The sequence below is a fragment of the Phaethon aethereus genome, assembly GCF_964289735.1.
Source record: "Phaethon aethereus genome assembly, chromosome: 9".
In the NCBI taxonomy this organism is placed as follows: Eukaryota; Metazoa; Chordata; class Aves; order Phaethontiformes; family Phaethontidae; genus Phaethon; species Phaethon aethereus.
This window is the reverse complement of record NC_138585.1, coordinates 23,601,282-23,612,840: the sequence shown is the minus strand read 5'-3', so window position 1 is coordinate 23,612,840 and position 11,559 is coordinate 23,601,282. Positions and strand designations below refer to the sequence as shown.

General features: G+C 40.9%; 1 protein-coding gene across 1 annotated transcript; it reads left to right on the top strand.

The window, feature by feature from the left end:
* Positions 1-1,890: 1,890 nt before the first annotated feature.
* Positions 1,891-10,947, top strand: SAMD7 (sterile alpha motif domain containing 7; the record flags this gene model as incomplete). Its single annotated transcript, XM_082003652.1, has 8 exons — positions 1,891-1,993; positions 2,719-2,845; positions 3,006-3,142; positions 4,255-4,333; positions 6,869-7,548; positions 8,764-8,885; positions 9,635-9,745; positions 10,675-10,947. 8 exons carry the CDS (start codon positions 1,891-1,893, stop codon positions 10,945-10,947), a joined length of 1,632 nt encoding a protein of 543 aa, XP_081859778.1.
* Between the last annotated feature and the right edge of the window lie 612 nt (positions 10,948-11,559).

Sequence of the window (11,559 nt, the reverse complement as noted above, 5' to 3'; positions counted from 1 at the left end):
ATAACAATGCTAACATCTCAAGCTGTGTTTGATCTCACTGGTACTTGTACAACACCATTGTCTTTGCAGTGGTCACATATGCATACTCAGTCCCACAGCTGGATTTTATTTTATCATGCCAACACCATTAATCACAGCCATTGACTTAGTAAGGCTAGAAGCACAGGCAACATCGTATAAAAACACATTTCAGCCTGCAAAGTGAGCAAGTTTGGCATAAACGTGAAAAGATGAGGAAAGACCTGAGCAAAAGGTAGCTAGTAGAGTTCTCAGAGAAGGCTTGCATTTTAATGTAATAACATTATCACAACGTGCTAAAGGCAAAATTGGCAAGTAACCTATAAAAAGTCAAACCACCCAAAGCTCTGGATTGTTTTAGCCATTTGTGCTTCAGAGATTCCTTTTTTTTTTGAGTGATTATTAACATAAATTCAGCAGTTGTCAGCACTCAGCTGAAGCGGAAGGTAGCTACAGTCAGGGAATTTGTCAGTGATGGTTTTCCTGCCATGGGAAACCAAAGTAGAGCCAGAGGAGAGGACTCTGCTGCCCTTAGCAGCAGAGTCAGTCCTCTGTCTTAGATCTTGTTTCTCAACAATTTCTGTTTGCTGGCTTTCATGGGAAGGTTCAGAAAGGCATGATTCACTTGAGCTCCCTTTGGCTTTGGTAAATTCTCTGTGCTTCTCTTTTTGCATTTCTAAGGCATTCCTCACTTATCTACACCAAATGCTGGCTGAACTCAGAGAGCTGTAACTATCTACAGGATGTAAATACTTAAACATTACATCTTCCATCTTTGAGAAGATAGAAAGAATCCATTTCATCAGAGCTAATGGGGAAGAAAATTCAAGTCCTTAATTTCAACTTACTTTAGAAAAATAAATCAATCATTTGCTGTGCAAATCTAGTTTGAAACAAATGTACAGATGCCCCTACTGCCTTTAGAGCTAGCCTGCTCCCTCTGCCAACCCCTCACCTTAAAGCAGCCCACACAGGATAGCTTTTTAACATCCAGGCTGTGGCTTACAGGACTTATTTCCTTTATGACTTATCTGCACAAATAATCCTGCTGTAGATTGTCCCCCCCAAAATCATGAACAGGGCATACCAAGGTTACTCATTCCTCTGGTATCAGGATCATTTGTAATCTAGTCACCTGCTTCTTTGGACAGACTTAGAAATGCTGACGCAATCCACCTCAATGACACTACAGCTGTTCAACTACGCATTTGTAGCATATCAGCTGTTAGTCTAGATTCCTACTCTTCATTTGGCTTTATTTACCTGTACATATATGGATAGTTAATCTGAGTCTCGCTGCTTTTATCACTACAAAGCATGTTCTTTTACCTTTTTTACTTCCTTTGGCAGTCTTAAGGGGCTGATGTCATTTGGAACAGCTTATTTCTGCCATTTCTTCCCATTTGTTTCACTTAGTTTACAGTGGACAGGGCTCCAAAATATTACAATTCCCAAATTAAAGCAAAAATATCTACCTTCCCGAGTATGAGCACATGTCACTGTTCTCAGGGCTGCTGTGATACAGCAGGGGCTGCTGGCAAAAGACTTTGTGCTTAATTACGTCCTTCCGAGCAGCTGCTTTTTCCCCAACATCCTGGCTTTCCTTGCATAGCAAGCCCCAAGGACACTGAACAACTCAGTATAAACAAGGGCAACATTTGCACTGTCCTGAAAACTGAAAATTTCTGTATGTTAACCAACACAATCCACAAGCACCAAAGGGTACAGCTCTGAGTTGCAGAAGGACTACCCGCTTATCTGAGAAATAACTTTTATAACCTGCTCTGTTTCTTACATTGCTGAATATCCTTTTCTTTGGGCCTGCTGATTCAGTTCTTTGCAACAGAAAAGTTGTTTCTGTCTCCTTACAGCATGACTCCACGAGATCACATGAGAAAAATGTCTATCCTGGGGGAACAAGGAACACTAGAAGAAAAGCACTTATACCGACTAGCAAGTGGCATGGCAGCAGGAGGTAAGCAGGAAGAAACTTAACTGTCCATTTGTTTACAGGATTGCTAATATCTGTACAATGTACAGGAAACAGCCAGCAATAGGTTTAATGTCTTTAAAAGGTATCACAAATTTGTCTTAGGAGTAACTGGAGAAACACTTAAGGTAATTAAAAGTTAACATGGGGAATTCTTAGTATTCAAAATTTGAGCAAGAGATGCTAAGCATCCGGAAGAAGAGTCAAGGTCACACAGGAACCCAGGAACAAAAGCCATAGTTGGGCATTTTGAGGTTCTAGCTCACCACTGCAGGCTCTCCTTTCTAGAGCTGTGGTCTCATGACAAGACAGATTCCAGCTAATAAGTAAGTTTTTTCTAAAAATAAAACTGTATTAGAAATTAAAACTCTCTCAAGCAGCAAACTTAAACTTCATGGCTATTCTCTTCTGTTTCATAGTGATACATGAGTTATTCTTAATTGTAAACTGTTCTTTTACACATTTGACCATGCACAACCTGCTTATTTTTACTGCAGTTTGTTTGTATAAATCTACATTATTTAAACAAAGTCATTAAGGTTGCAGCAGAAACATCTTTTTAGTTGTTGCTCTCAAAAAAAGTGTGATTTGCTAACTCACACTAAAATGCTGTCACTTGAGAAAAAAAAATTCTGGTAAAGTTATACTGCAGACAAAACCACTTTCTAATTTACTCCATTGACAACAGAACTGTATATGCTTTGTGTCAGAACTGCGGCAGCGGCAAGAGATGCTAATGAGAAATCAGCTGATGGCAGTAAACCCTCAGCTAATGGGTGCAGGCCAGCAGAGAATGCAGGCAATTCCCTCCCAGTTTGAACCTCGACTGGTAGACAGGTATTTTGCACCATTTCTCTATTATAATGCTGCAGTTAAAGAATAACCGTGCATGTGCTGTACCTGTGTATATAAAGGTCTTGGATTATATAAAGATCTTGGATTATTCTTAAGTAAACAATGTCCTTTGCATATCCAAATGTCTTTTTTCCCTTTTCAGAGATCTGTTACCTTCAACTGAAATGATGGCATCAGCTGACCCAAGACAAATCCACATAGCATCCCACCTCGGACCCACAGTCCCACAGCATGCAAACATGCCAAACATATTGGCCAACCGTGTTTACCCAGGCCCAGGTAATGAAGCATTGTCTACATACTGAAAAGCGATAGCATGTAAATGAGAAAGCAAACTGCACCTACTAGATTTTCACAGGTTTATCATAGTGTTAATAACAGTTTATTTTCTTTGGAAAAACAGTCTCACTAAAAGGAGGTCTGCCTACCAAGGATTCTAAACTGTGGCAGTTTAAGTCTAAACACATCCACTTTAGCTTTTGTTAGATACACTGTTTTCAAAACAATTTGCATGTTTGTGTTCTCCCCTTTTCCTTTTGTATTTTCCAAGCATTTTCACACCCAAACAAACGAGTCTAATCAACAACACAACAACTTGTTGATACATTTAATTCTTGCTCATGTATGAGCATTGGCTGTTTTAAAAGACTACTGATCATATTCTTTAATCATAATATCACACACCAGTTTACTCACATAGGGCAACTACAAGTCCTTTTAGTAGAGGTTGAAAAAAAAAATCACAGGGCACAGCTCTAAGGGGAAAGCTGGATATCACAGCATAGCAACACAACTGTGGCACATGTGTCATGCTGCACAAATTTACATATCACTTTATAAAAGAAGGTCACATCTTAAGGTTCCTTCTTTGAGAAGAGTGAATAAATTCTCAATGCCATATAGATCTATAAATAAGATTTTCTGGCTTCAGCTTCCCCTGCCCCCCAGTGTGGATCTCAAATAAGAGATTCCCTCAAGAGGAAGTGTAATTTAAAATCATGGGGCATCTAGGCTGAAAACAGTCTTGAAGGAGCAAGCTTGCTTTGCTTAACTGTTGGTTACTATTTTATGAGCAGCTGTATGTACTTCAGAGACATAAGTCACCAAATAAAACCACCATGCTCTTTCCGTTATGGAAAATGGCAGGCATACCTAACTACAGATCTGATCCTGCAAACACCTCATGGTGGACTTCCTATTTCTCGTACATATTCCCACACTAAAGCAATGAACACAAATAGGATTTAACTTCAAGTCATATCAGCTTCCTAGTGAAGCACATAATGCAACTCTTAAAAATTACCTCTGCATTCCTTTGGGATTTGTGCACTTGCTTGAGGAAACAAGTGAATTTTAAAGATTTTTTTTTTCCCCTCCCCTCTCCCTTTAAGGATATAACTTTCTGCAACCAGAATCCATGGAAGCTGTAGTCCGAAGACAGGAACTGGTTCAAAAGCAAAATATTGCCAGGTAATCAATAGTAAGATTTGCTCTGAGGTGCATGACAGGATTAGGGCAACAAAAGCAGCTAGGAATTATTAAGTCACAAATTTTTTGTGGGTTTTTATTTACAGCAATTGAGATACCTCTTCAACTCACCCAGAGAAGTGGGGGGCCCTTGATTGTGTCTTAAGGTCTGAAGATACTGAATTTTCTGCTTGCCCCTATTCTGCTTCTAGCCTTAAAATTATAAGAAAAAGAAACAAACCCCTCAGCTTGGTTAAAGAAATAAACAAGCTACAAACTTGAACTCTGCATCCAAACACCCTGAAGTTACAAAAAGTCAGAAGTAAATTCAAACTTTACAGCTGTGTGCTATCACACACAACACTTTAAGCCTCTACAGCTGGGCCCTTGGGACTATCAGCTCTATCCCCACCCTACCAGGCTGGACAGCTTTCCTAGTTTAACCAAATAGTCTGAATATCAGGGTGATTTATAGAGAGCACAGTTATTTTGTACCAGTTTCAGTGTAAGTAGTAGCTGGTCAGGTAACCCCTAGGGCCCACCCTCATAGCCAAACCATTTCCATAGAGGAACTCCAGCCTCAATCACTCTTGCACTGGGCTGCAGCACAGTACTGAGTGGCAGCACCCCTCACACAGTAAGACTAAGAGCAAAAAACAGATAAATTCCAAGTAGGCATCTCAAGAGAATTATGACAGAAGTGTTTTGAGCTCTTCAGTCAAAGCTTGATTACTGAACTCCTCCAAGCACAAGATTTGCATCAACAAAGCATTTAATACAACTCTTGCCACATGGCAAAACCCCCTGAGAAAAACAAGTAAAAGAACTAGCAGCAAGCATGGCCATCACATAGACCCTCACCCACATCAGAGCTAGTCCTACCTGTTCAGGCTCAGCCCATCAAACCCAGGAAACCCCCAACATGAAAGATCTCAGCCTAAATCCATGAGATAACCTTTTACACCACTCTTTTGCTATCCTGGTAACTTCCAGTAGCTTCACACCACTTTCTGCAGCACACGTCACCTTTAGACCCACATTGGCTCCTTTCACCCTTTATAGAAATCAGGTGTTGGCAAACAATCTCCTGCAGTTGCTGCAGCTGTGCTGCTCAGCACCTGGGCCCAAATCCTTGTTATCCAACAGACTCTGCCTCATACCAAAGCTCAGTGATTCCCTGTCTGCTGGTTCTCAGAGGAGCAGGCTATCTTATCTGGAGGAGTAGTCTGGAATGTAATGGTCTTTGCTGTTATCTCCACCTTGGGTTGTGTGTGAGCGATGACAATTGGGCAAGATGTACAAGGACATGGTACATAGACAAAACACTTCCACTGCATCTCTGAAAGCAGAAAATCAGTAATTTGGAGGTTGTTGCAAAGATGAAAAGAGAGCAGAGAAAAAGCCCTGAATGTTAAGGAGTGATCAACTAATTCCTCCATGCAACAATTGTTTGAATAGAGATACATTTTGCCCACACTGTTTTCTTGACAATGTTACATCAATGAGAAGTGTCCTAAAAGTCAGGTGCTCTCTGACTTGTTATCCTCATTGCAGTGTTAGGAAAGCTATTTTAGGGCACTTTAAAGACTTGGCTGCCCTCACAAGCCCTTTTCCAAAGAAGAATGTGGAAGGACTGAAAGGTCCTTAAAGTAAGGACAGCACAAACCATTTCTGGTTTGTGTCTGGTAGATTGTCTCATTTCTCCCATCTCTCAGCTCCAGCTGAAGCTGTGGATCTCTAGGAGCTATAGCTTTCTGTTTGATCACTAGCTTCACTCCAGAGAAAACTGATGCCAGCAAAGGTTGGTACAATGGAGACACATACTACTCCTTGTATTCTTTATATCTCACTTGTAAGCCCTCCTACTTGCTATGCCAGGGGCAGGAAGCTGGCAAAGACCCTGGAGCATTGGCTTTATCAACCAGGAGGGAGATCGGTTGAACACTTACCACCAGGATCTCACCTTTTCACACCCTTGGAGTCATGCTCAGGTGCCAGGCACTATGGAGAGTTACTCAAGAGACTTACTTACATTAGGTTACCCTGAATGTATGTGCAAGTTCCATAGATAATATAATTCTAGTTCTTTATTACTTACAATATCATGTCTTTTTCCAGTTTTCAGTATAATTTTCTGATCAGTAATGTAAATCACTTATTTGCTTTAGTCTTTGACCCTTACGACCCTGGAAACAATTTTCCAAATCCCAAGGGAGCATAATCACTGTTATAATGCCTGGATTGCCAATATACAAATAACACTTTTTATGTCTGAACTATCATCCAGAGGCATCACACGGAAGATATATTTCTCCTTCATTTTAGTTTACTGTATGTATCTGGCAGCACATTAAATATAGCCAGGTTTGCCATTCCATCTGCAATTTGTGACCTCTCACATATAGCAATATAGAGGAGAGAGAAGAAAAGCAGTACTCTTGCCTATTCAATTCTCTGAGTTTTAATCTGCTACTGAAAAAAAAGAGATGATGAAGGAACTGCACAGCCCTAACCGCTTGTGTTCTGTGTGTCTCTCAGAATGGAAATGGAGATGAGTGCTATTTTTCAGCAAAAAGAAATGGAGAAAGCTCATCGGAAAGGGCTACTGGGCCTGGAAGCACCTTTCCTTTACCATGGAATGCCAGCTAGCCCCATCACTTTCCGTGGTAGGCACAGACTACCTGAAGGCCATCTTCCCAGTGACTTACATGTTCATCGTACCACCCTTGATGAAATTCATGGCAACACTATGCTTGTGGCAACCAGCCCATACCCTCCAGTCAGCACTTTGCAAAAGGAGAGGGCACGTCGACCGGGGAGAAGAGCTGGAAATCAGAAAACTGCAGACTGTAGTGCCAATGGCACAAAGAACCAAACTGATGACAAAACTACAGACCCTGCTTCAGCTGCAGCAGATGATGAGAAAGACGACAAGAAAGAAGCAGGGGTGGAGACACTAAACAAACATGAACAAAGCAAAAACCAGACTGAGCCATCTGCAGTTGCCAAAAGCTGTAAAGAGTTTGAACAGGGCTTGAGAAAAAACTGTGCTACTCATGAAATGTCTACTGAAACCAACAGCTGCAGCAGCACAAATGAGAAGGAATCTAATAGCTCCTGTGCTGCTTTTGATGACAAGTACATGTACCCTTCTGCAATCCCATTCTCAGCATTACCATATGGATTTCCACTACCCAGCAACCCATTGCTACCTTCAGGTTTGTCAAGTCTCCTGATTACAGTTAAAGTGGCATGTTGATACTATTTATTTTTACTTATTTGGTCTCTTATTTCTTCCCTCTGTTTTAAGCAAATGTTTGGTATGATGAAAGTCATGGCAACTAAATGTAGAATTCATATGCTGCAACTAATAATAACTTGGTAAATCCAAGTCAGCAAAGGTAAAGAGTGGTTTTCCCTACCTGCAAAATGTGCTGCTTGCTGGCATAATGGAGGTTTCAGCATTCTGTTCAACATGTTACATTCTCTCCTCTCCTTCTGGTGGTCAGGGGGAAACATAGCAGCATGCAATATGCTGATCATCAACCCTGTGTTTGTCAAACAGGACAAGGAATCCCCTTAGAAGCTGCACTCATTTAGAACAAACTTGTCCCTGAGACTTGACCTCCCCAATAACAGAGAGTAAGACACAGGCCTCTCCAGACACTGTGCAAGAATAATTGTTTCTAAAGCTTTGCAGCTCTTGATAAATGCACCAGTGCCAGTGGATGAGCCCTGTATAACTTCCCATTACCTGAAGTGTGAACAGGCTGGGGTGTTTGTCCAGGATCATCTACCAAAGACATACTGTATCACTGAAAAATATAGAATCATAGAATCATTTAGGTTGGAAAGGACCGTTAAGATCAGAGAGCCCAACCATAAACCTAACACTGCCAAGTCCACCACTAAACCATGTCTCTAAAACACATTAAATATTCAGTTCCTGTCTGCAAAAGGAATTTCAATTAAAATAAACAAAATTGATGAATGAAATTGTGAGCTAGCCTCTCTCTTCTGCCCATAACTTTTCTCTATGTCCTTCTAACTCACAGTACGCACTATGGCCTAGCAAAGGCTTGGTTCTGCTCTACTGAAATATTAGTCAAAATAACAGTAAAGTCCAAGGAATCAAAAGCATTGAATAATGTACTCATTATAGAAAGTACTGCAGTATGATTTGTATGTGTAGTGGCTGGTACGTATAGTGGCAGCAGTAAACAAAAGCCACCAAAAGAAAACGCTGCAGAATCAGCTACTACTGACTATCTGGTGACTTTGGTGTCTAGGACTCCTCTATCTGTCTGTGACTACACATTGCTGTTAATATATGTCGTTCTGGAAAAGTGTAAAAATTCTCATATTAGCAATTGTTTCCTCTTGATTTGCCAGCAAAGTTCTACAAACATAACATTTGTGTTTCCCCTGCAAAGGAGCACATGGCCTGATCCTGAATGGAGAAGACATTTCTTCCATCGAAGATATTCGCAAGTGGACTGTTGATGATGTGTACAACTTCATCGTTAGCCTCCCAGGCTGTTCAGATTATGCCCAGGTGATTATAAACATTCATCAAATTTTCAGGCCTTTAGGACCATCTAGACTTAAAGGTCATTAAAGAAATGTAAATGCTAGAGGTTAACTGGTTGTCACAAAGTTACAAACAGAACACAACATAATAACTCAATGAAACATTGTGCTTCAACATATGAAGCCACTTGCTTCTTAAGGGGAAATGCAGTCCATTTTCTGAGAGGTTACATGCGCTTCTGCTGCAATCTGGGGTCATTGGTCATGACACATACCAGGAGGACCAGCAGGAAAACAACAGTGTAAGAAAAGTATCTTAATTTTTTCACTCCACATGCCCTGCGTAATTTTTACACAATTTTGCATTCTTGGTATTACCCACCTACTACCCCTGAGCTCTTAAGAGGCATCTTTCCATTTGAAAAATGAAATATCATTGGAAATGCCAGCAAGGAGGTTGAAATCTTGCATATTCCTAATAAAGCCTTAAGAAGACCAATACTACTCACTTCCTAAAAAAAACCCCAAAACTAAGTAACATTGAAACATTACAAAGTTCCCACTTGCAAGAACAAGTAGATAAGCTACAGGCAAATATGCTTATACCCACACACCCGAACAAGAGACCTCATGCTGCAGTTAGGAGATAAATACAAAGGTAAACAAGTAACGTTATTATGTCCTCCTTTTATCATCTACACCTCAGGATTAAGCATAAAAAAAACCAGTGAAGTCTGTTTTAGCACACGGTGATGTGTTTTATCATTTCATAAGATATTTAAAGACCACGCTATTGATGGAGAAACCCTCCCACTGCTAACAGAGGAACATCTCCTGGATACAATGGGATTAAAACTCGGACCAGCATTGAAAATCCGCTCTCAGGTATGATCATTACATGTATGCCAAGACAGCAAGTCACAGAGATGTGAAAGAGTCAGAAGCTAACAGGATGAAATTTTTCCAAACTAAAACACATTTTTTCTCACTGATTATGTAACTAGCATAATATTAGAAGCAATTACTCCAGCATAGTTTGCTTTTGCTTCTCTGCGTGTTACAAGAGTATGCAGGGAGACACTAAGGGGTGGTCAGGACTGAGAGTTTGAGAGACACTTCAAGTGGAGCAAGATAAAACAACACTGGAGACTAGGCTGAGGTTGGAAAAGGAAACGGAAGTTGTTGATGAATTAACTCAGTTTCACTCCTCTTTTCCCTTCCCAGCTTGTAAGAACTGCTCTGATACATACTTGCTTTTGCTCCAACCCGGCTTTTAAAACATACCAAGTAGAGGTTTCTACAGCCTTTCTTGGAATATAATCCTACATGTTTCACAGACAGGCTGTCCCTCTTATGTTTAGAGTTTTCCACTTTTAATTTCATCCAGTAATATCAACTCTCTGTGTGTTTCTGCCTGGTTCTTTTCCTTTTCTTTAACCCCTTGCTCTCTCTCACTCTTCTCTCATTAAAACCACCTTCCCCGCTCCTGGCTGGCAGTTTGCCTCTCCTCTGTCCCATGGGTGCTACAGCACCCAGAAGAGAGCAAGCGGAGCCTGCTGTCAGGCCCAGCACACTGGGCGGTTTCCCAACCTGAGTATTGCCAAGCTCCTTCCACAAGAACCTGGGTGTAGAAAAATCTGAGAGGCAAAATGGAAGAGATTTTTTCCACTTTTGCTAACCACTGATAACCTTTTGAGATGCTTGGGATCTCCTGGGTATCCCTGGCATTGCTACATGATAGTCAGCCTTGATGTTTACTGGCTTTAACACTATGTCAAGAAGCGATTGCTGCAATTGTGCTTTTGTCTTTAAAGGTGTCCCGACGTCTGGGCAATGTGTTCTACATGATGAACCTTCCTCTGTCCGTGCCCCTGACACCTGCTCCAGGCAAAGCCTCAGATCAGCCCTCCGACATAGCCTCCCCTCTTCACTGCAATAGCAGTGGCGATACGCTGGATAGCCCCTGCTCTCAGGACCCAGAAACTTCAAAAGCAGTGGAACAGATCATCTCAGAAAGCAGGGAAAATCCATGTGACACAGCTGGATCTCAGGCTGACTTCCAGATGATCACTTTTCAGAAAAGTTGAGCTGAGTCCAGGACATAAAATGTTTTTAATAATACAGGAACCTCTAGTCAGAAAGTGTTTGAGAAGATAGCTACAGCCTGAAACCTCTGTATGGCTGGGGTGAATGAAATAAGCTGCAAATGCAGCAATGAGGAAGTATGGTACCTGAAAAGCATTTTTAAAAGGCAACTACATGCTAGTGCAATTACTTTCAAGTGCAATTCATTGAAAAGAATACCAGTACAGTTAACCAGTACAGTTAACAGCTAAATTTAATTTTTCATTAAAGCCCAGCGTGATCACTGAAATCTGCCAGAGACTGGGAGTGCGTGGTCTGTCTTACAGTGTGTTCCTGCTGAGAAACTACAAGGAAAAGTTTCCACACACAGCTGACTTCTGCTTCTATTGAACAAAATTTATACAGAAAATTTATATGGAATTCATTGAGAGAGTATGGAATTACCTGCAGAATATAGAGAAATATACCCTAAACTCAGCAATTTGAGTTGCTATTCTAAAACTAAGCCTAAGTGCCTGGGAAGGGTATACAGGGTGTAGATGAGATACATGGATTAAACCCTGGATATGAAAATACTATGCATAACAGAAATTTTAATTATTCTGAGGCATTCT